The sequence below is a fragment of the Erpetoichthys calabaricus genome, chromosome 9, assembly GCF_900747795.2.
Source record: "Erpetoichthys calabaricus chromosome 9, fErpCal1.3, whole genome shotgun sequence".
NCBI lineage: Eukaryota > Metazoa > Chordata > Cladistia > Polypteriformes > Polypteridae > Erpetoichthys > Erpetoichthys calabaricus.
In genome coordinates this window covers 7,199,186-7,225,342 of record NC_041402.2, presented here as the reverse complement: position 1 = coordinate 7,225,342, position 26,157 = coordinate 7,199,186, and the positions used below count along the sequence as shown (strand labels likewise).

The following is a 26,157-nucleotide window of genomic DNA, read 5'->3' as shown; positions in this document are numbered from 1 at the left end:
ACATTCTCCCAGAAGTCATTGTGGCTTGTCAACGTGGATTTTAGTAAACTCCAGTCTGACTTTTTTATGTGGAGTCCTCCTGGGTCTTCCTCCATTGAGCCCACTGTCACTCAAAAAGTGATGGATGGTGTGACAGACACTGATGGACCTCGACCTTGGAGTTCAGATCTGAAACCAAATATTTCAAGCTACAACACTAAATGACTAATCTTAAGTTGCTTGAAAGAGAAAATTTACGTTGAATGAACAACATCAATGTTATACTTTTTTCAGTGTATGAGGTGAAGGATCCCACCATTATTGTCCATTGTCATTGTCCTTTGTGTTATGATTTGAAATATTCTGTGGAATCCAAACTCAAAAGCAATGTCAGATTTCTGTTAAATGCACGATAAACAATGATGGGGTCCGGTTACTGTTGGTCAGTTTCAAGTGATTTCAGAGAGAGTTGGGGGTTTGTCTTTTTTTGTGGTGGGCCGCCCACAGATTTATCCACATACAAATGTAAGTAACACTCCAGCTATACAAATTCTGAAAGAGAAATGTCTGAGCTTTGTTTTTTGGGGGGGTTACAACACGAAGAACGAGTGAAGGATGATGAAGTTATAGCCAATGAGATCAAAGTAGCAGAGAAAGGAGATGTGGCCCTCGGGTGGGTGACACGTGTCGTCAGGTGGCCGTAATGCACATAAACAAATCTGTGGCTTTGACATTGGAGCAAACGGAAATGTCAACGGTGAAGAAACATTTGAGCGTTTCTTTTTTTTTTTTATTGCTTATCAAAAGTGCAGGTTGGTTAGGCGCGAAATGAGGAAGAACTTGAGCTCAGACATTTTGCAACAGCTCCTGTAGCTTCTGTAAAGCAGGTCCAGAATGACAGTGCAACTGTATTTATTAGTGAGTGGTCTGCACATTACATAAAGAGTCAGGACTCATTCAGCATATGGCCAAACGTTTGTGGGCCCCCTGATCATCGCACCTGTGTGAGATTCTTGGACCTCCAATTCCTAAACCACTGGCATTAATGTGGATGTGGCCCACACTACGACAGCCTCCGTCCATCTTTCCATAAGAATTTAGAGGGGAGAACATTTGTGAGGTCAGACACTGATGATGTTGGGTGATGTAGACCTGCTTCTCTATTGAATTCCATGTTCAATCCAAAAGTGTTCAGTAGCATTGAGGTGAGGGCTCTGAGTGGGCCACAGGACCCCCTCCACGTCTTTATAGACCTGGTTTAGAGCACAGGGGGCAGTCACGCCGGACCAGCTGGAAGTGCACAATTGGCTCACATGTCCACCTCACTTAGCATAACATGAAAGATCTTTGGGATGGGACAGGCATAGTTTTTGGAACTAAGCAATGCAGGGCTGAGGTGCTAGAAGGGCAGGTGGACAATGCTGGCACTCAGAAACAGTGTTCTCCACATCAGATGTGACATCACAAGCGCTAGTCATCCCTGTTTCCACCAACGGCGTTACGTGTGCCACCTACCCTGTGTGCGTCTCTCAGTTCTACTTGAAGCGTCATTTTATGTCACTCAGTTTCCTTACTTCACTGTGTCTTGTTTGCAACTTTCACCAGTTCGGCTGCTCAAATCACTCCCAGCATGCATCAGACATTTTCTTTATCTTTTCACACTTTCTTTGACTCGTACAGCCGTGTGTAACCACAATGCCTTTGAGCGTCATTAGCTTGCAAAAGACATGAGTCGGAAAAAAGAGAGCGGAGCCAATTTCAGAAAACCTTTGGGCTTCTTGGTATTTCATTTGGGTGACACAATTTAATGACCTCGTGGGCACGGCCATCAGCAGTGTGTTTGTCTGCGGAGAGAGTGTCGACCTCGTCGAGAGGTTTACTTACCTCGACAGTGACATTCATGTGACTCTGGTGACTCTTCCTATGAAGTCAGAAAACAGATTGCATGGGGAGTCATGAGGTCACTGTAAAGGGGTCCGATATCTCTGCAAAAGGACGAAGGTCCAAGTCTTTAGAGTCCTGGTGCCCCCTGTTTATGAGACATGGACGCTATCCAGTGACCTGAGATGAAGACTGGACTACTTTAGTGTCTCTTCAGAAAATCCCTAACTTCACTGAGCCTCCTCCATGTCTGCTGTTCTTTTCTCTGAAATCTTCTCTTCTTCATCTGTGGACATACAGAGCTGATATGACTTGCTGAAGAGCTCTAGTCGTGTCTCATCTGTCCACAGGACATTCTCCCAGAAGTCACTGCAGCTTGTCAATATGCATTTTAGTAAATTCCAGTCTGGCTTTCTTATGTGGAGTCCTCCTGGGTCTTCTTCCATTGAGCCCACTATCATTTAGAAAGCGATGGATGGTGTGATCAGACACTGATAGACCTCAACCATGGATCTCTTTGGAAGTTGTCTACCATATTGGCTTTTTATCTCCCATTCTTGCTAACCTTCTGCCCATCCTGGAGTTGATTTTCATCTTGTGGCCGTGTCCAGGGAGGTTGGCTGCAAGTCCCACAGATCTTCAAATTCTTAAAACTATTTGAACTGTTGTCACAGGAACATGAAGCCGCTTGGAGATGGTGGTCTTCTAGCCTTTGTCTTTCACATGCTGGTCCATCATTTTCTTTCTGATCTCCTCTCCTTTGCCTTCTCTGGTCCATGTTCAGTGTGGGATGCACGATGACATCAAACATCAGAGTGACGACTTTTCTCCATGTAAATTGGCCGAGTGACCGATTGGAGGCACGTGTGTGTGTGTGTTTGTGATACGATTCAAGACAACAGCACGTTTGAAGAATGCCTCAAATCCAGATATTGAGGATCCTTTCCAGGGGTCCCAACAAACATGTCCAGGCCATTTTGGAAGATCTTTGTAGAAGAAGCAACACGTGATCTCCTGTCACACTTGGCTTTGCTTTACTCGATGACATCTCAAAGGTGTGCAGGTGACAGTGGCTTTTGATCTCATCGTTTTTCAGGAGGCAGACTGCACTTCTTCAACGAGCTGAAAGAGGACCAGCACATTTGTCCCCGTCTGTATCTGTTTTTATTGTTCTGAGTTGCTTTGCATATTGCAGTGGTTCTCAATCTGTGGGGCGGACCCCCCCAGGGGGGTGCGAAGTAACAAAAAGGGGGGCGCGAAGATGTGAAAAAAAGAAAACAAGAATCGAAAATATGCAAAATACATCTATTGAAACCAAAGCAAATTAACTTAAACTACATTCTGATACTAGAAAAATAAATATAGAGTTAGATAAATGTCGATAAAAGTTAAGTAGGTATAATAAAATATCTATCCATCCATCATCCAACCTGCTATATCCTAACTACAGGGTCACAGGGGTCTGCTGGAGCCAATCCCAGCCAACACAGGGCGCAAGGCAGGAAACCAACCCCGGGCAGGGTGCCAGCCCACCGCAGGGCACACACACCCACACACCAAACACACAGGCCCGGTCTTAGGTATTATGGGGCCCTAGGCGAAAGGGGGGTCCAGGGGCCCCCTGGAAGCTCTGTGAAATGCGTGAAAATTAGACCAAGGAGTTGATCCGGGGCCCCCCGGACACCGGGGCCCTAGGCGGTCACTCATTGGGACAAATAATGCTGTAGTATATTTAAGTATATATGACAATTGCTCACTCGGACAATTTGTTTTGGGGGCCCCCAAGAAGGCGGGGGCCCTAAGCTATAGCTTGTGTAGCTTATACGTAAATCCTGCACTGGAGACAGTGCAGTTTGAATCACACACTAGGACCAGTTTAGGACCGCCGATGCACCTAAGCTGCATGTCTTTGGACTGTGGGAGAAAACCCACGCAGACACGGGGAGAACATGCAAACTCCACACAGGGAGGACCCGGGAAGCGAACCACAGGTCTCCTAACTGCAAGGCAGCAGCGCTACCCACTGTGCCCGCCTATAACAAAATATGCATCTATGATATATCCATCCATCCATCCATTTTCCAACCCGCTGAATCCGAACACAGGGTCACGGGGGTCTGCTGGAGCCAATCCCAGCCAACACGGGGCACAAGGCAGGAACCAATCCTGGGCAGGGTGCCAACCCACCGCAGCTATGATATATCATTAATTTAAAAAGAACAAATTGGTATTAGTGAGCTCCTTTCAAAAAAACGTTAGGGGGGCGCGATTAAAACTGTTATGAAAACTCGGGTTGCAAATGCTTAAAGGTTGACAAACGCTGGCATATTGTAATCTCTTTATTTAGCCAATAAAAAGGGTAATTTTGCTTGACTTGTCAATATAACATTAATGAGCACGGGTCCAAACACCATCAGACTAACACCAGCACTTTATGAAACACACATTTATTTTGCCACACAACACACAGTGCCCCCGCACCAATCACCCTGTACACGGTTCTTTTTCAAGACCTCTGCAATTCACCCTGGCAGGCTGGCAATCAACTTCTGGGCTCAAACCTGACTGATGGCAGCTGCCCGTTCTTCTACATAATCAATGCTTGGAGTTTGTCAGAATTGGTGGGCTTTTATTTGCCCACCCGCCGCCTCTTGAGGATTGACCAAAAGTTCTCAATGGGAAGTTTCCTGGCCATGGACCCCAAAATTTCAATGTTTTGTTCCCCGTGCCACTTAGTTCTCACTTTTGCCTGTGACTCGGACTTAACCGTAATTACAGAGAATTGGGGTTAATGCTAAAGAGGTTAAACAATAAAACGTAACTTTATTTGAAACAGTTAAGGCATCACATCTAATATATAAAGCAGAGTCTATATATGTTTGTTTGTCAGCCATACAAATCTACACCAGGCGTCCGATCGCCACCAAACTGGGCATGGGGCTGCTTTGTGACCAGGAGGAGGTCATGGGGTATGTTTGGTTGGGGAAAAAATGTCCTTGGTGAAGCGCAGGACACCTTTTAACTGACACTCGCTTTCCGACTCACAGTAACATTTCAGTCTTGGTCTTTCTGAGAGACTGGTGCTATTTGTTCGCTTTCTGAATACCATGTGACACATTATAATTGTCCTGCTTTTCGCTGATACCCATGCCACCAAAAAAAAAAATACATACCGTTAGAAAGTCCACTTCCCATGCCACAAAAAAGTCGATTTCAAGGCCGTCTCAAACATTGCGCAACACGTCAAGATGTTTTCATACCAAGAAATCCGACGTTAACGGCGGCGCCATCTAGCGGCACGTTTGGTCCCTGCTTATCCTTCTTTCCTAATCTGTCTTTAAATTGCCAAGACATTGCGGAGGTGTCCAAGTATGTGAGAGCCGACTGCTTTCACCGCGTGATCGCGTATGGATGTAAAACTTATGTAAAAAATGGCTTGCCGTATTTGTGGTGCTATTTCCTCGCTTTCCGACTCACAGTTTGATTTCAGTCTTGGTCTTTCTGACTGACTGGTGCTATTTGTTCCCTTTGTGACGTATTATAAATAACTCTGGTGCTTAGTCCGTACGTAATACCATATGACACATTAGAATTGTCCTGCTTTTCGCTAATATACCCATGCCACCAAAAAAAAAGACATACCGTTAGAAAGTCCACTTCCGATGCCACAAAAAAGTCGATTTCAAGGCCGTCTCAAACCTTGCGCAACACGTCAACACGTTTTCATAACAAGAATTCCGCTGATTCCGAATGATTTACCCTTTGATTTCAAACGGCTACAATTTCCTATTCGTTTGGATTTTGTTATGTGAATTACTAAGGCGGGCGGCACGGTGGCGCAGTGGGTAGCGCTGCTGCCTCGCAGTCAGGAGACCCGGGTTCGCTTCCCGGGTCCTCCCTGTGTGTATTTGCATGTTCTCCCCGTGTCTGCGTGGGTTTCCTCCCACAGTCCTAACACATGCAGGTTAGGTGGATTGGCGATTCTAAATTGCCCCTAGTGTGTGCGTGGTGCGTTTGTGTGTGTCCTGTGGTGGGTTGGCACCCTGCCTGGGATTGTTTCCTGCCTTGTGCCCTGTGTTAGCTGGGATTGGCTCCAGCAGACCCTGTGTTTGGATTCAGCGGTTTGGAAAATGGATGGATGGAATTACTAAGGCTGAAGGGCATTCACTGCAAGTTAAAGGCATCAATTTGAAAAATCCATACTTTTTGCTCATTTTTGGAACCCCAAGACAAAACAAAAAACATAGTGTATCTAAAGCCGCTAAAATGACCACTTATATTAACTATTCATCCATCCATCCATTTTCCAACCTGCTGAATCCGAACACAGGGTCACGGGGGTCTGCTGGAGCCAATCCCAGCCAACACAGGGCACAAGGCAGGAAACAATCCCGGGCAGGGTGCCAACCCACCGCAGGACACACACAAACACACCCACACACACACACGCCAAGCACACACTAGGATTGCCAATCCACCTAACCTGCATGTCTTTGGACTGTAGGAGGAAACCCATGCAGACACGGGGAGAACATGCAAACTCCACGCAGGGAGGACCCGGGAAGTGAACCCAGGTCTCCTAACTGCGAGGTAGCAGCGCTACCCACTGCGCCACCGTGCCGCCCTTATCCATATTACTAACTGAAGGTTGTAAACCGGATGGACGCAGGGTGCATCGAAGCGCACACGCACTGTCGCACTGCAATGAGCCCGCCACCTGTAAACTAGACTTGCTGTAATCCACTGTGCCAGTAATGTAGATCACATAATGGTCATTCAGTTTGGCGCCTGCCCCAGAGTCCAGAGTCAAATGCAGCAGCGTCCCAAAACGCGGTGGCGCCCGCCCCAGAGTCAAACGCAGCGGCTTCCCAGAGTCAGTAGGTGGCGCCCACACAACACAACCTGTACACTACACTTGCTCTAATCCACTGTGCCAGTAATACAGATCACATAACGGTCACAGACTCTAACCCAGCGGCTTCCCAGACTCAGTGGCTGGCACACGAACACCACAACCTGTACACTAAACTTGCTGTGCTCCACTCTGCCAGCAGTCGGTGTCAGCAAAGGCAACGGAATCACGTCTCCACAAAACGAAAGCGCTTTAGTACAGATATGCTTATGTAATTAAATGACATTTCCCCGGACGCACCCACCCTCCATGATATGTCATCCATCCAGATATCGGACGGAACAGAAACTGATTGCCATTCTTGGATTTCCAATTCACTAGCGAATAGTGGGCTTACTTGTATTAACTATTACAATAAAATGTCAATCAGAAAAACGTTTGTTCGATTTCTATATTCTGTTTCTTTCATTTGGGAAATTCCAAGTTATAGATTCCTGGGCAATGCCGGGTACTCCTGCTAGTAAGGGTATAAAACTAAAACAGAAGGCAAAATCCTGCAGATCTCTTCATCACCTTACCTCAAAATGAAAGGTCACAGGCCTAAATGACGACAGACCTTTAACCTCTGTGGTAACGGAGATGTTTGAACGTCTTATTCTGAGTTCCCTCGCAATGCTACCAAGGACTTTCTGGACCCGTTTCAGTTTGCCTACCGAGCCCACCGGTCTGCGGATGAGGCAGAGAATTCAGGTCTGAGTTTTATTGATAAGCCAGGGGCAGATATGAGGATCTCGTTGGTGGACTTGAAGCTTTGCTTTCAGTGCATTTATCCCAGCGCTCCTAGATAAGAACGTCATGCAGTTCAACCTGTCATTGGATCACAGATAGGAAGTGGTGGGGGGCACACACATTGTCTGACCCAGTCACCCAGAGCACAGGTGGGCTGCAGGGATGGGTCCTCTCCTCACTCTACTCTTCCCATTTTATACAAATGACTGGACGTCTGGTGGGCCATCTGTCAAACTGCTTAAATTTGCAGATGACATCACACTAATAGGCCTCATGAGACAAGTGGTGGAACATCTGACATTGTGGAGCAGCCATCATAACATTCAAAAAACTCAGGAGATGATGATAGATTCCAGGAAACAGTCACCTGCTATAAGCAGATGTAAGGATTGTCAGATGCTGGTGCTGAGTTCGCTCTTTGTAGGCCTCTTGTTATCCGTCACACTCATTGAGAATCTTGCTGTTTTTATAGCAATGCCCGCCACTGGCTTTGAACCTACTCAGCTACAAGATGGAACGCCAGCTTGTATTGCTTTGATCCCACCACATGTCTTCTTCCTCTTCTCCTAAATTCTTCCACACTTCTGCTGGTAGTCCATCCAGTCCTGTTGACTTTCCATTTTCCATTCTATTCGGTTTCTCCTTTTCTTCCTTCCTTCTTATTCTCGGTCTTCGCCCTTCGTTTAGGACACCATCCTCAAATACTAACCACACCTTGCTTTATCTGCTATGGTCCTGGCCCACCCTGTTCTCAAAGTTCTTCTCTGTCTCTCGTCGTCATTCGTCAGCAGTTGGGATGACAGAGTCATTTCAGTAAGTTTCTGGGCCCTATGATGTCTCAAAACCCTATGTGGGACAATCACATCACATGCATGATTAAGAAAGCCCACCAGAGAATGTTCTTTTTGGAAATTCAATCTCCCTCATGCAGTATTCTACACAGTCGCCATCGAGTCCATGCCAACCTCATCTAGAACTGTCCGCTTTTGGTGCTGCCTCTGTTCAGGCTCAGGCCGATCTGGAACTTACCAAACCACCACGTGCTGTCACTTACCGCACACTGAAGTCCTCTGAGAGTCTGGGGTGAGGAAGAGGGGCTGCAAAGATCATCCAAAACATTGTTGTGAAAAGCTAAAGCCATGCGTCACCTCAACAGCGCAGCTCTTCTCGCAGGCGGTGTGGCGCGGTTTGTTAAAGGCTACAGACTTCAAACCTTGAAGCTGTGGGTTCAAATCCCACTACTGACACCCCTTGTGTGACCCTAAGCGAGTCCCTGGACCTGCCAGGGCGCCAATTGGAAAACCAAAAGAGAAATGGAGCCAATCGTATTGTAAACGTTATAAGTCACCTTGGATGAGGGCGTCAGCCAAATGAGAAGACAGAAATTCTGACCAATCAGGTCTGACCGTCTCCTCCATGTCTCCTGCACTGTAATTCTACTTTATCTTTTGATTTATTTGGTTGTAACGCCCTTGTATGCGGCCTCATACTTTATCGTTTTATAGTTTAGCATCTTCTATTTCTCTTTTGTATGTTGCACCAACTGTGGTGGGTTGGCACCCTGCCCAGGATTGGTTCCTGCCTTGCGCCCTGTGTTGGCTGGGATTGGTTCCAACAGACCCCCGTGACCCTGTGTTCAGATTCAGCGGGTTGGAAAATGGATGGATGGATGTTGCACCAATACTCTCAGGACAAATTCCCAGTCCACGTTAAGTTGTGTTGTGACTCATGAAATAAAGACGAGGCTTCTATGACACGCCAGACGGCCGGAATTCACAAAGCTGCTGCTGCTGCTGCTCTCTTGTCACTGTCAGCGGCCAAAAAAGAAGACTCGAGGCCGTCAGTTTGTCACGTCGGATGTTTGGCCAGACAGACGAGATGACGCTGCACTCCATTAGGGTGGGCTGCTGACCAGGCATTCACACCTCCTTAGCTGAGCACGTCTCCCTCGCTGTTCTGAGGTCCCTCCAGAGATTTGCACTCTTAAATGGTTTAAACATCTCCGGTGGCTTCTTCTTAAGAACAGCAGCACTTATTGTTTCCTTCTCTCATTTGTTTCAGGCCAGCGTAGTCCACAGCTGGCAATAAATGTGCAAAGTGCAGGCAAGGGGGGTGTAAATGGGGGGGGGGGGGCGTCATTAAGCTGCAGTTGGGAAAGCTGATGTCACATTAACACGAGGTCTAGTTGGTGACATGGCCCCCCCATCCCAGCTTGTTTTTGTTTTTTTTCTTTTCAAATTTGATGCTTTTGCTAGTTATGGTGTTTATGCTGTGGACACTGGGGGGCGCCACTGAGCCCTGAGCCCCCAGACACAGTAACAAGCCCTTCATTAGATAATCATATGAGGTATCAGATGGGCGGAGTGGTGGCTCTGAGACTAGGGAGCTGCACTGGTAATCGGAAGGTTGCCGGTTCGAATCCCGTAAATGCCAGTGGGGACTCTGCTCTGTTGGGCCCTTGAGCAAGGAAGGCCCTTAACCTGCAACTGCTGAGAGCTTTGAGTAGTGAGAAAAGCGCTATATAAATGCAAATTATTATTATTATTATGAAGGTAACCCTTCACAGCCTTTCAGCTCCGTCCACAGAGTTTCATATCATACATGAACTTTCCTCTCCTTCTCCTTCCACTTCTCAGCGAGGGTCTTCTTCTGACTCTCCGAAGCCGGAAAGGTGTCTTCTTTCACTTCGGACCCCGCAGCCCGGCCTTTTAGAAACACATCTGGGCCCTCGAACTACAGAGAGTGCTACCCTGGCAGCGCCCCCTGGTGGCACCCAAGTACCCGAACAGGACCGCGGCTCCCTACATGCCCTGTGAACCAGCAAACAGCTTGACCAGGATGTTTGTCCATTCAGGTCCTTTCATGTGGGCATCCTGGCCAGACCGTTTATTCTCGTATATGTCGATGTAAAGATTGTCAGATGCTGGTGCTGAGTTCGCTCTTTGTAGGCCTCTCGTTATCCGTCACACTCATTGAGAATCTTGCTGTTTTTATAGCAACGCCCGCCACTGGCTCTGAAGCCACTCAGCTACAAGATGGAACGCCAGTTCGTATTGCTTTGATCCCACCACACGTCTTCTCCCTCTTCTCCTAAATTCTTCCACGCTTCCCTACAGATTTTATTTTTTTCTCCATCCGTCTAGTTTTTTTTTTGTTTTTTCTGTCCACCCTGGTCATCGGACCTTACTCCTTTTCTATGTTAACTAATGTTGACTTATTTTAATTTCTTATTTTGTCTTTTATTTTTCTTTTCTTCATTATGTAAAGCACTTTGAGCTACTTTTTGTATGAAAATGTGCTATAGAAATAAATGTTGTTGTTGCTTCTGCTGGTAGTCCACCCAGTCCTGTTGACTTTCCATTTTTCATTCTATTCGGTTTCTCCTTTTCTTCCTTCCTTCTTATTCTTGGTCCTCGCCCTTCGTTTAGGACTCCATCCTCAAATACTAACCACACCTTGCTTTATCTGCTGTGGTCCTGGTCCACCCTGATCTCAAAGTCCTTCTCTCTCTTTCTCTTGTCGTCTTTCATCTCCCGTTCTTTATACACGTCCTTCAAAACTTGTGTCTGGGCTCTTCTGCTGCCCTTTTTGCTTCCTTGCTTGTCTGCTTGGTGTGACCACAAGGGGGCACCAGAGAGCCCCAAACCCAAGACACAGTTTACGAGGGGCGTTCAATCACGTATCTACCACAGTAGGAAAGAAAAGAGTTTTCAAAAAGTTTTTGTTTTATTTTCCAATAGAGTCCCCTGATAGCTCCACACACTTCATCGACTTTTCCCACAATGATTGTAACTCCTTGGAAAAAAAAATCTTTTGTTTAACCTTCAGACCAGGATGCCCCATCGGCCTTGATGTCTTCATCACTTGAAAATGGAGAGATTTCTTAAAAACTCGGAACAGGAAGTAATATGAGGGTGCCAGGTCAGGACTGTGGGGTGGATGGTTCAGCTGCTGAAGCCCACCTTCTCAGATGGCACCCTGGGTTTGACGTGACCTGTGAACTGGTGGGCGCTTTGTCGTGAAGAAGCCGCACGCCAGCTGTGAATTTCTCTCGTCTTTTCTCTTTGATTGACTCCCACAAAGCGATCATTATATTGGCGTAACTCTCCATATCTGGTTAGGGTTATTTTGTGTGGCAAAAACTCCAGAAGCAAAAGTCCTTCCGTTTCCCAGAAGACAGCTGCCATGACTTTTTGCCTGCAGATTCTTCTGTGTTGAACTTTTTTGGGGTGGGGGAAGACTTGTGCTTCCCCTGCATTGACTCCATTTTGGACTCAGGATCTCTGTGATAGACCCAGATCTCATCTCCAAATCACCAAACGATGAAAAAAAAAATTAACTTGGTCTTCACGGAGTTCACCTGACAGTACTGACCTTTGACATGCCCAGCTTTTCATGACTTATTTTCCAAACTGTACCTGCTGAGATGCTCATTTGTTCAGCAATTCAGGAAACCAGAATTCATCTGTGTGACTAAATGAATTTCACGACTTTCCTGCACATTTCTGTGGAACCGTCCAGTGTGAGGGGCATCGTCAATGGACTTGTGGTAATTCGCCTATATCACTTTAAAGGGGAGACGTCCTAAGAACAGGGTAAAATCGACTTTTGTGGAATAAAAAATTAAAGCACTTAACCTGTTTAAATGAAGGAAATGCGGGGTGCGCATGCGCGATCATTTTGAACGTTTCAGCAGGTTCACGCAGCGGGACGCCGGCGACAGGAGTGCACGTATATTGACTATGCAAAGCCGTTGAAGGAGCTGCTTTTAATCTCATTGTACATGTGTATAGTGACAATAAAATGCATTCTATTCTATTCTATTTTCCACAAGCCACCTCTGACTGCTTTATTCCAACTGTCCGAGTCAAACGGTCAACTGCCAACAGGGCTCACTGTCTGTTGATATAGAGTCTGCCACTAGGTGGCAGCATAACCCCTTAATAACAGGTCGGGCGCGCCTACTGGAGGACGCTGCGCGTAACCCGTCATAAAGGTGAGCGTCACTTTAACCCCCGTCGTTAGCAAAGAGAAAGGTGCGGAGCATTTAGTTAAGTGCATGTATTAGAGTAAGGGTGTCCAAACCTTTTTCACTGGGGGCCACATAAAGAGAAATATACGAAGGGCTGGGCCACACACTACAGATCAGGTCAATTGCCTCGCCTCCTGTGTATTAAGCTAGCAAAATCAATCAAATATCGGTAGATAGATAGATAGATAGATAGATAGATAGATAGATAGATAGATAGATAGATAGAAAGGCACTATATACTGTAATAGATAGATAGATAGATAGATAGATAGAAAGGCACTATATGATAGATAGATAGATAGATAGATAGATAGATAGATAGATAGATAGATAGATAGATAGAAAGGCACTATATACTGTAATAGATAGATAGATAGATAGATAGATAGATAGATAGATAGATAGATAGATAGATAGATAGATAGAAAGGCACTATATGATAGATAGATAGATAGATAGATAGATAGATAGAAAGGCACTATATACTGTAATAGATAGATAGATAGATAGATAGATAGATAGAAAGGCACTATATACTGTAATAGATAGATAGATAGATAGATAGATAGATAGATAGATAGATAGATAGATAGATAGATAGATAGATAGAAAGGCACTATATGATAGATAGATAGATAGATAGATAGATAGATAGATAGATAGAAAGGCACTATATACTGTAATAGATAGATAGATAGATAGATAGATAGATAGATAGATAGATAGATAGATAGATAGATAGATAGATAGATAGATAGATACTTTATTAATCCCAAGGGGAAATTCACATTCTCCAGCAGCAGCATACTGATACAATAAACAATATTAAATTAAAGATTGATAATAATGCAGGTAAAAAAACAGACAATAACTTTGTAATAATAACTTAAATATAATAATAACTTTCATATAATTGAATATGCTTAAAGAAAAAACGACTTCACAGCCCTCCATTAATGGGTTTTCATTTATTGTATTACAAAGCGCTCTCGTCACATGCAATCGAGTAAAGACCCAAAGCACAAGCTTTACCTGACACTTGATTTTTTAATTCGCCGCACAATTGCGTTTCTGGACATGCGCACATTGTTGAATTCCTGCATTTTCTCCGTCCGGGCACTTTATTCCTGCGACTTTAGTGAGGCACTGTTTTATGAAGGCACCATCTGAGAAAGGTTTCTCGTGACTGACAGTGAGTTGCGCTACCTCGTAACTGGCTAATGAGGCATCTTCTTGTGTTCTGTTAGCACGGACAAAATCCTGTTGTTGCGCTTGCAGACTGGCTGCCATTTGCTTAACTTTTTGCTCTCTCTCGGCACCAGTGTAGGTCGGATGTTTGGTTTCGTAGTGTCGACGCACATTATACTCTTCCATCACTTGACTTCTAGGAAGAAATATTTATTTTCCCACCATGTCTGAAAATTTCTGCACTCACTGCTATTGTGCGTTTCTTTGGTTCTGCCATTTTTGGTCACCCATGGCAAAATTGTTCTTTGGTTACGCTTGTTCAGTGCAGGATTTACGTATAAGCTACACAAGCTATAGCTTAGGGCCCCCGCCTTCTTGGGGGCCCCCAAAACAAATTGTCCGAGTGAGCAATTGTCATATATACTTAAATATACTACAGCATTATTTGTCCCAATCAGGCCCGGCCTTAGGCATAGGCGAAGTAGGCGACCGCCTAGGGCCCCGGATCGACTCCTCAGGGGGCCCCTTGACCCCCCTTTCGCCTAGGGCCCCATAATACCTAAGACCGGGCCTGCGCTTGTTTGTGAAGACGCTGCTTTGATCGAGACAGTAGCTGCGCCTTGCGTTACACCTAAGAAGTACAATACAGTTAAGAACAAGTTTCGTGTGTGGGCCATATTTAATTATAGTTTTAGAATTTGCTGCGGGCCAATTAAAAATGGATCACGGGCCGTAGTTTGGACATCCCTGCATTAGAGTGTGAAGGGGGTCCTCAAGAAAAAGTAACGTACGTTTGTAGCGCGTAACGGCTCTTCGGAGGGGAGCGCGCCTGGATGCGCTCAAGTTGGCGCTCGTGCTCGTGCTCGTTCTCGCTCGCGCGCACACACACACAGGAGCCCGCTAGCCGTATTTTAATAAGGGATTGAGAGGAGCGTCAGTCGCGATTGGTGTACAGGAGCAGCGTGTCGCAGGATTGGCTGAAGATTTGTTCTGCCTCAAAGGGTGGTCTTTTGACTCGGTGCTGTGGTGGTGGTGGTGGTGCTTAGTATCGCTCATTCTTTAATATACCAAACAGCGGCTTGTGCTTGACTTGTATAAAGTATTGATATCTCCAGGTCGAAGTATTGTTTTGGTGAAGGGTATTTACTGTGCCCTCCACTATTATTGGGCACCCCTTGTAAAAACTGGTAGGGTTAGAAAAATATCCCGTTTGCTGAAGAACCGTCACCTGGCACTGAAAATATGACAAACATCTGGCTTTTAATTGAAGCAAGTTCATTCAAAGAATAACAAGACTTTCCAATTCTTTATCTCTTCTTACACATTAGGAGGTCGATTTGGCTTGCCCTTCACATAAGAAGGAGAGGAGAGCATCTGCTTCGTCAGCCCGTTTGTTTCTTCCTCCACTCCTGCAGTCACAAGCTGATTTACTTTCTGTATTAACTGCAAACCCTCATTTTCTCTCTCCTACCCCCCCCCCAAAACCCCATCCATGTCCCCCCACCATCACCTCTCTACTCTTTCCCCATTCAGATCATCACCACCGATAATCACCTTCTCTCCCTCTTGTACCACCAGCCCGGTGCTAGCCAGGCGTACCTAATAAAGTGGCCGCTGGGGGTGCATATTTATATTTAAGAAGATTAGACGACGGCGGGACGACTTTCCAGGACAGTTTCACATCTCACATCTCTTGTGTTCTCTTCTGTCTCTTTTATTGTCTTGACCCTTTTTTTTGACACCCACTGCATGGTGTGGTGTGATGAAGCCCCCCAAATCCAGTAAGTAACAGTGCACCCTGACAGTGTGAGCAGGGGGTGATTGAAATAAGATGGGGGGGGTAGTGTGCTGAGCCCCACTATATGATCCCCTGCAACTGGGCCTGCTCCACTCTCTGAACTGGATCACAGATCACTGTGAAAGGCGCTATATAACATGGATGTATTTTCTTAACTGTCTTGTAAATCACCATAGAATGTGTGTCTGTGAATCTGTGTGTCCATCTGGATGCTAAGTCTCTGTTATTCCAACAGATGAGGTGTCACAAACATTTGTGATAATAAAATGCATTGCATATGTCATTCCAACAGATGGGGCATCACAAACACTGCTTTTACGAATCCCATACCAAATGGCATATAACAGAGACACATACATAGCATTTTTCATTCCAACAGTTGGCACATTAAAAACATTTGCAGTAATGTACTTTAACACTAGAAAAAATTTTGTGATGCACCATCTGTTGGAATGAAAAATACAATTTTTTTTCCTACATGTATTAGAAAAAACATTGCAGTAGATGATGCACTGAAAATGTTAATGCTGAAGTCTACATTAATTAATTAGATATTGATCCATCTTAGACGAATAGAACAGCTAGTCCACCTAAATAAAAGGACAAGTGTCTGTATGTCCATCCGGTTGCCATGTCTCTGTCATTCCAACAGATGGTGCATCACAAACGTTAACACTGCAATAACAAATTATTTACCAAATGGCATATTCTAACAGATGGAGCATCACAAACATTTGTAGTAATAAAATGCATTATACTTGTCATTCCAAGAGATGGTGCAATAACTCTGATGGTGCAGAACAAACTGTAATAACACTTTCATGAATTCCATACCAATTGGCATATAACAGAGACATATGCATTCATTCTACCAGATGTCGCATCACAAACATTTGGAAGAATACATTTTAATACTACAAATGTTTGTAATGCGCCATCTGTTGGAATAAGAAATGCCATGGATGCAGTTTAATACTAAATGTTTGTGATGTGACATTTGTTGTGTGCCCGTCTCTGTTATTCCAAAAGATGGGGCGTCACAAACATTTCATGCGCCATCTGTTGGAATAAGAAATGCCATGGATGCAGTTTAATACTAAATGTTTGTGATGTGACATTTGTTGTGTGCTCGTCTCTGTTATTCCAAAAGATGGGGCGTCACAAACATTTCTGGTAATAAAATGCATTGCACATGCTATTTTCAACAGATGGCGCATCACAAACACAGCTTCCACGAAATGGTATATAAGAGAGACAAAAGGGTAACCACAAACATTTGTAGTAATGCACTTTAACACTACAGATGTTTGTGATGCACCATCTGTCGGAATGATAAATGCAATGAGGATATTTTAACACTACAAATGTTTTTTATTTTACAAAGATCCTGTGCCAGCCAGGGGTTTGATGGTATGTCCCCCTCTAGTGGATATTTTTGGAAACTCTCACTTCGTCATTCATAATGCTCTGCGTTTTCTCAATTTTGGATCTTCAGTTTAAAGGATTCCCCTTTGATTTGCGACGACAGTTTAACACCAAGCGTTGTTTTGGTTTTGATGAAAGATGTCGGACTGACTTTTGGTTTAGATACTGGCTTGCAGATGCGACTACGCGTTACCTTCTGGAAACTCACCATTGACAATCACAGTCTCTGTGTTTCAAGAGAGCCTGAGCTTGAGACCCCTGCAGTGAGACCATCCGCTCCTTTCTTCTGTTTGACGGTCAGTTGGCTCCATGGGGTCTTCTGGTCTTTCTCCACACCCCCTAAGACATGCATGTCTGGTTCAGTGGTGACCCCAAATGTACCCTTGTGTATGGGATGACAGATGCACCATCTGTTGGAATGATAAATGTAATGAGGATATTTTAAAACTAGAAATGTTTGTGATGCACCATCTGTTGGAATGATAAACACAATGAATATATTTTAACACTAGAAATGTTTGTGATGCACCATCTGTTGGAATGATAAATGCAATGAGTATATTTTAACACTAGAAATGTTTGTGATGCACCATCTGTTGGAATGATAAATGCAATGAATCATCTGTTGGAATGATAAATGCAATGAATATATTTTAACACTACAAATGTTTGCGATACACCATCTGTTGGAATGATAAATGCAATGAGTATATTTTAACACTACAAATGTTTTTGATGCACCATCTGTTGGAATGACAAATGCAATGAGTATATTTTAACACTACAAATGTTTTTGATGCACCATCTGTTGGAATGATAAATGCAATGAATATATTTTAACACTACAAATGTCTGTGATGCACCATCTGTTGGAATGATAAATGCAATGAATCATCTGTTGGAATGATAAATGTAATGAATATATTTTAACACTACAAATATTTGCGATGCACCATCTGTTGGAATGATAAATGCAATGAGTATATTTTAACACTACAAATGTTTGTGATGCACCATCTGTTGGAATGATAAATGCAATGCATTTTTACTACAAGCATTACAAATAAATTCCTGAAGACAGAATTAATGCTGAGGCCTACGTTGATTACTTTGATTTACATCCTGATGGGTGGCACAGTTGGTAGTATATAAAATAAACACGGATTCACTTGTAAATGATTTAATATTTTTATTAAATAAATCTTTTTTTAAAATCATCTACCAGTTTTAGTACCAATATATTTTCAACATAATTATAGGAGAGTCACTTATCTGCACATACAAGTACCTCTGCTTTTCTGTATCTATTTATAAATCTTCTAAAAAACTTGAGGAAATAAAATTGTTTTCAGTTTTCAAATAAATTACGAGGAATTGCACAAAGGAGACCCACACACAATGATCCTATCGTCCACATAATAACACGAGGAGGTCTCACCGTATTCTCTAAAGAAAGACTGATTGCTGCTATTGTTACGTATATAAAAGTTGACAGCAGCTGCAGTACAAGTGTGTGTGTGCAATAAAAACAAACACGGCGGCCGGGTTCAAATGAATGACAGAAAAAGCAAAACAAGCCACGGTGACCAACCTTTGGTGGTTGTACCACAAGCCAGGGTGGGCAGAGAACACGTGGGGGGGGATTCCTGATGCGTAAAACAAAAAGTCTCTCCAAACGTTGGTAAAATATTTTACTGCCAAGTCAAAAAGGAATAGAAATCGGCTGAAGAAAAGTCCAGCATGGCCTGTGGAGAGGCTGGCGTGTGAGCTGCTGAACTTCACCTCCACGTGGCTGATGACAATAAGACGGATTTTCAGTTGCAGTGCCCAGAAGTAAAGTCTTCACCCCTTTGGGAGTTTCCACGGTTTGTTACCCAACATTGAATCCCAGTGCATTTGGTTTGCCGTGGATCAACAGAAGAACATCAAAAGTGAAAAGGGACCTCCACGGAGGGCTCCAAACTAAATAATCGATCCCGTCAAGTATTCGCCTGCTTCAAATCGGAACTGAATGGATGGCAGCCATGATGGCCCACAGCTCTCCCTCTTGCAGCTTTCCACTGCCGTTTGTCCCCCCATTCTTCTGTGCAAACAGATCTCCACAAAGGGGGTCTAAATGAATTACAACTATTCCACCTTAACAAAATGTCTGGCTGCTATGCCTCTGCCATTCCAACAGATGGCGCATCTCAAATATTTTGTCACGATTCGATTCTGTGTTACTAATTTGCTCCATTCTTGTTTTGTCTTGAACTCAATTTTGGAGGGGGTTTGTCTTCAAATGCGCCTTTTTGATTCCCATTGTTAGGTCTGCTCCTTGCGTTTCTGGGGGCGTGGCCTCTGAGGTCGTGACCCGTGATTATCGACATGCTGGGATAAAAGGATGGCTTTGAGCTCATTTCCTTTTCTGATTGGATACCAAAAACCTTAAGAAATGTTACCCTGGGTTTTGACCCAAAGTCGAGACTTTGATTCCTGGTTCTCGTTTTGGGCTTCGGGTTTCACTTTGTTATCAATCTTTTGTTTTGTTTGCTTTTCTTAGGCGCATCTTATGGGCGAGCAAAAAACAAAAAGTGATTGACAGACAACCTGAGAAGAATTTTGAAGTTGAAATGTCAGTCTTGACAACGGGGAGGCTGCTGCCGTTAACGGACACATCTGCAGTAAAGCCGTTCGCGAGGGACTTGTGGTGCACGAGCAAGAAATCCACTGCACCGCCGAACAAAAACGACAACAGAAGGCCGGCAGAGCAGTTCAAAGCCAAGACACTGAGCCCCTTCTGTTTCGTGGGACCACCTAGACTCCATTATAAGACTTGCTGGCCATGAGACCAGTAAAGAGAGGAGGATCGAGGGCGGCACGAGGAATATCCAGTGAGACTGTTAATGGGAGAACTGACAAGAGAAGTAGGATCTGGTGGGACTGGTCAGGGGGTCAGAGGCTGCTATGGGAAGAGGGCGGGCCCCAATTCATCGACGACCCCATTGGCCCAAAGATACTCCAGGACAAAGTGACAGTCTGGGCTCCACCCCACTCAATGCAGCCGGTGGTCCTATCAGAATGATTGATAACCCAACCCCACCCCCTACCCCCCCCCACCCAATGGCAAAACAGCTTCAAGACAACAATGTGAATGTCCCCAAAGGGGGCGGAGTCAGAGTGACGATCTCAATCCAAAATTGGGAATTTGTGACCAGACTTGCAAAAAGGCAGATGATGTTTGATCGCCATGACAACTGACAGAGCTTGAAAAGAAAGGTGGGACCTGGTGGGATTGGTCGAGGGGCTGCTATAGGAAGAGGGTGGGCCCCGACTCAATGATCCCATTGACCCAAAAATGCTGCAGGGGAAGCGTCAAACAGGTAAGTACCAGTGACAGTCTGGGCTCCACCCCACCCAATGCAGCCGGTGGTCCTATCAGAATGACTGAGCCCCCACCAATGGCAAAACAGCTTCAAGACGACAAGAATTTGTGGTCGGACCATCAAAGGCGGATGACATCTACTAAATGGTGGCGACTTCTGCACTCCATTCTTTTGTGGGCCACACGTGTCATTTCATTTTGCACCGCTTGGCAGAGATCCGATTTCACTTTATGACACTGAAGGGTCTTCTCCTGTTGACCGGTGTCAGAAAACACCCAAATCAACCCACTGGGATCCAACAAGAAACTGGGAAACCTGCCAACACTTGGGACAGTGGAAGTGGAGACCCCCCCCCCCCCCCCCAACGCTCTTTTGTGAAATATTTTACCAATACTTGAAAAACGTGGCCCAAAGTGAGCAAATACCAGCAAACAACGCAGCGCCATCTCGTTGATGCCAGCGTCCCCGTCGAGACCTGGTGCCGAAACGAAAACCCCGCAATACGAAAAGTACAAATCCGCGTCGCCCTCTTCAAAGACGTCATTGGAGTTCACGGCATGAGGTGCCTCACCCCGGGGCTCCCTGTCACCCTGAGTTAGACGAGGTGGGCTCTGTAAGTGAGGGGCACAGTCTCATACCTTACCCCATCATAAACCTCACGGATAAGCAGAAATCTGCAAGATCTCACAAAGGAGGAGACACAGTCAGTAGAAAGTGTGGAGCGCCAAGACGTTTGCTCGAGCGGCGCATCTCCCTTTGGCTTCTTCCAAGCAGAAGTTTCAGCCCCAATCCTGTGGAGACACTGCGTCTCCTTCATCTCAATCGTCGTCTGATGTCTGAGATGTCGACCCAAATTGGCAAGACACCCCATAACCTGATTACGACCATCGGTCTCCAACCCAAGATCCACTTCATGGTAGCAGTAGGTTGACGTACAGTAGAGAGGCTCGAGAAATCAGGGACAGAGAAGAGGAACTGGAAGGATGAGGAAAACATGGAGATGGGATTGGGGGGGGGGTCTCGGTGTAGGAGGAGACCCTGAGGAGCGAGAAGGTTACTGGAATACCATGGAGGAAAGTAGAGAAGCTAGAGAGAGAAATGGTATGGGAATGGTATAAGGAGGAAGAAGGGGAATGGGATGAGGAGGAAGAAGGGGAACAGGATGATGAGGAAGAAGGGGAATGGGATGAGGAGGAAGAAGGGGAACAGGATGATGAGGAAGAAGGGGAATGGAATGAGGAGGAAGAAGGGGAATGGAATGAGGAGGAAGAAGGGGAACGGGATGAGGAATAAGAAGGGGAATGGGATGAGGAGGAAGAAGGGGAACGGGATGAGGAATAAGAAGGGGAATGGGATGAGGAGGAAGAAGGGGAACGGGATGAGGAATAAGAAGAGGAACGGGATGAGGAGGAAGAAGGGGAATGGGACGAGGAGGAAGAAGGTGTGTGCCCTGCCCAGGGTTTGCTCCTGCCTTGCGCCCTGTGCTGGCTGGGATTGGCTCCAGCAGCCCCCCGTGACCCTGTGCTAGGATATAGCAGGTTGGACGATGACTATCTGCCATTTTATTTATATAGCGCCTTTCCCATACTGGGTGGCATTGGAATGCCTTCATTGTTTTGGGCAAATTCCTTTTGCCTTTGTGCTCCACCAAGCTTCATTGTTACCGAAGAGTACTTTTGTGAAATGAAACTTTTATTTTGTAAAGACTCTATGAGGCCCTTTTTGGACTCCAGCCAGGGTTTTTGACAGGATTTCCCCCCTCTAGTGGCCATTTTTGAAATTCCTATTTCATGACATACAAAAGCGGACAGCATCAGACACAACTCCGTCTGTTTGTTTCTTTCAGTGTGGCGAGTCCCAGATGGTGTTTGCTTATGTAATCGATGACCGAATCCCCTTGGAGATCTGGTGCCATCGTGACCACCTATGAAACTGATAATTCCCTCAATTGGAGATTTGCACTTTTTGACCTGATAGGTGGACATTTCTGGTACTGGAGGTCTGGAGGGGCTCATGGATGGGTTTTGGAGCCCTTTAGGATGGTGCCTACTTGACCTGACTCTCACCCACACTGAGCCCACCCCTTCGACTTGAGACAAAACTCCGTCTGTTTGTTTCAATGTGGCGAGTCACAGACTGGTTGGACTGGGGATGTCACACTACACGACTAATATGAGAATGGCCTCCGAAGCACTGAGATCATGCAGGTGAATATCCAATAAGTGAGGGTTCAGTGGGTGTGTGATCATCGACATGTGACAATTTACGCTCAGATCGACGTCCCCTGCTGCCACCTGCACGACATGGACCCCTCCTGCCGTGTGTCAACACTTTAATAAGAGTGTGTAGAATGCTCTTCTTGGCCCAAGTGCACCTAAGACATGTTGCTGACCACTCCTTTATGGCCGCAGACCCATCGCAAAGCTCCCGTTACATCAACACGACCAGAACTTCAGTTTGACAATCCAACTGGAATGTCTGGAAGCAAACTGGGACTGACAGTTTGAAAGAGATGAAAACCAACAAATAAAATAAGGTGAATAATAGGATACGACGAAGTATGAGCAGCAGAGACAGCTGGAAAGAGCAAACCAGGAAAAGGGTTTGGGGTCCACAACTGGGACGGGGTGGGCCTTTTGACCCATCACGTCGTGATGACCCACACAGAGGACGGGTCCTTAAAAATTTGCCCTAACGATGGCAGCTACAGAACGGAGGCGAGTGTGAAAAACCAAAATGGTAGACAAAAAGGGTCCCAAAAATGATGGAAAGTTGCCACCACTGGAGATTGGAACCCAACTCAAGAAAAAAACCCAAAACGACCGTCCCAATGGCCCAACTGATAAGAAAGAGGGGACAATGGAGAGTTTTGAAAAATGCCGAATCCTAATTGTGGTCCGATTGGTTGGTGCCTATCACATGACACCGAAAATGAAACTCAATCCTAGCACCAATAGAGTGCCTTTGGGATGAGGGGGATCCGTGGGAACAGCATGAGGCTATCAAGTCAGCAGGAACCAAAAACCCTAAAGAACGTTTCCAGTAACTAATAAAAATCCACCATCCATCTGTCTATCAATCCATCCATTCATCTATCCATCCAAAGACTCCCAGACGTCTCTTTTCCCCACCAACTCCTCCAGGAGGACACCAAGGTGTTCCCAGGCCATCTGGGAGGGAGATATCATCTCTCCAGCACGTCTGGGGTCTTCCTGGTGGTCTCCTCCTGGTTGGCCAAGCCCCAAAACCTTGGTTGGCATCCAGGAAGACATCCTGCTCAGATGTCCCACCCCTCTCCAGTGGCCCTTTTCGACTTTGAGATCCTCCCGACTGTCTGCTGTCCTCAATCTAACTCTAAGGACGAGTGCGGACACTTGGAGAAGGAAGCTCACTTCTGCTGCTTGTTTCCATGACCTCGTTCTTCTGGTCAATTACCCAACATTCACGGCCCACGGGTAAAGGGTAGGCTGGTAGGTCACCAGGTAAATCGAGAGCTCAGTGGTCTCCCTTCACCACGTGTGACTGCAGACTCCGGTCGATCCATCGGTCAATCTCTTGATCCCATTGTCCCTCACAGGTGAACAAGACCCCCCAAAATACTTAAAACTCGTAGCTCCTACTCACTGAATCCATTAGAAATCATTTCAGGCCTCGGTACTGGAGAGGTGGACTTAAACAAATGGACGTGGAGCGAAGGTCGCTCTTTGGCCACTTAGTGGACAGACACTTCACACGATGACCACACCATAAAACTTCTACATGAGATAAATGTTTCTGCCCAGTATCTCCTTCCATAACCACATGAACGCGTGTGCACCACGTGTTGGAAACGTAACAAAGTCATTTAGTGCTTCTCCTACAGCAACCTTGTCTGAACCCACTGCACTCCAGCACAACTTTCACAGTCAAACAAATCAGCCAACTGATTACTGATAGCCGTAAACGCATCCTGAAACAAAACACACTTAAGGTGAAGGAAACCTGGAAAAACCAGAGCTAGAGGAGGAAGGAGTAGATGGACGTGAGGCAGACCCCCAGTAACGCTTTCTTCAGCCTGCAAACCCAGTCGTCCCTCACACGCAAGTCCAAATTCAATACAAAGTCGTAACGCCTGCTCATCTGTTAGCTGGGAGACGCACACACCCAACCCCTCCGCCCCCCCCCCACAGCAGATGGGTCTGATGGTCAGTGTGGACTTCAAGGTGAGGCTCGGGACCCTGTCAGTGCAATCAAGTCACGGGGTTCTTTGGTGGAAACCAGGAGATCGATTCCCCAAAGCTTGGTCCAGTTTGTTCGGTTGCTGATGCTGGTGCTTGGTTTATTCCCAGTATATTAAAACATTGATCCAGTCACTTGGGGGTGGGGGCAGGGGATAGAGGGGGGAGGTTCCCTTTTCCAGAAAAATGACGAGGCAGGACAACAATTTTACTCAAGCTTGAGGGGAGGGGAGGAATCTTGTTCTCCATTAGAATCTTCTGATTCGTCTAAAGGGAGGTGGACACGCTGCTCGTCCATTCGCTTGGCTTGAACACGCTGAATGAGGCTGAAAAAGTCCTCGTCGGGGACAGTGGGAGCCCGGGGTCCTGGATCAGGCGGGGAGCAGCGCTGGTCATCAATTCTAGCAGACTGTAGAAAACAACAATTCAACACAAAGATTAAATGTAAGGAGACAACGTGAACGTTAAAACACACTGACGACACGGCATCTGATCTCACACTCAATGCTGAGACCACCACTTGGGACCACTCATTGTGATCAGCGGCGTATAAAATACCCAGCAGCCATAGTGGAGAGAAAGAAGACCGGGCTTTGTGGAAAAATGACTCAAGAAAATGTGCAATCAGCCTAATAGATAGATAGATAGATAGATAGATAGATAGATAGATAGATAGATAGATAGATAGAATATGAAAGGCACTATACGTAATGAATTATTTTATTTTTATTATTATAGATACAAAAGGCACTACATAATAGATAGATATGAAAGGCACTATATGCACTATAAAATAGATAGATAAATTGATAGAATATGAAAGGCACTATACATAATGAATTATTTTATTTTTATTATTATAGATAGATACAAAAGGCACTATATAATAGATAGATAGATAGATAGAATATGAAAGGCACTATACGTAATGAATTATTTTATTTTTATTATTATAGATAGATACAAAAGGCACTATATAATAGATAGATAGGGTGATAGATATGAAAGGCACTATATAATAGATAATGTCGGATCACAAACATTTGTAGTAATAACTTTTTTGATACGTCGTCTGTTGAGAGGCTCTGTAATGAACAATTGTGCTAACTGGCGTAAAAGACCATCGTAAAACTACTGCAGCTACAGAGTCCAGGTTGTATCCTTTATGTAGTTCTTCTGCCTCTGCTTTTTATGGTATTAGTTGCTTATGTGATCACTCATAATAAAAAGATAGCTGTCTGCGTGTTTGTGAATCTGAGGGTCCATCCAGAGTCTATGTTTCCATCATTTCAACATATGGTGCATCACAAACATTAAGTCTTTACGAATCTCATACAAACTTGCATATAATAGAGACATAATCATTACTTGTGTCATTCCAACAGATGGTGCCTCACAAACATTTGCAGCAATGCATTTTATTACTACAAAGGTTTGTGGTGCGCCATCTGTTGGAATGCCATAGACATATCAATCGGACAGACACACTGATACACAGACACTTTTCCTGTTTTTAAGGTCCATTTTGAAATGAACAATAGCATTAACCTGACACTTCTCTGTTTTCTGTGAATAAAAGTAAAAAGCTGTAACTACCAGTTGGAGATTGTTTTTCATGGAATATTTTGCTG

At 45.1% G+C, this 26,157-nt stretch overlaps 1 protein-coding gene across 3 annotated transcripts in view; it reads right to left on the bottom strand.

Annotated features, from left to right (window-relative positions):
* Positions 1-20,061: 20,061 nt before the first annotated feature.
* Positions 20,062-26,157, bottom strand: part of gpsm1b (G protein signaling modulator 1b) — a 248,614-nt gene continuing 242,518 nt past the window's right edge. For 2 of the 3 annotated variants that reach the window (XM_051931590.1, XM_051931591.1), the window contains exons 15-16: positions 21,192-24,935; positions 20,062-20,918 (exon numbers count right to left, since the gene is read on the bottom strand). In XM_051931590.1, coding sequence (XP_051787550.1) covers positions 24,735-24,935 — 201 coding nt within the window. In that variant the 3' untranslated portion in view covers positions 20,062-20,918; positions 21,192-24,734. The remainder of the gene's footprint in view (positions 20,919-21,191; positions 24,936-26,157) is intronic. The other variant, XM_051931592.1, reaches the window with a different exon arrangement.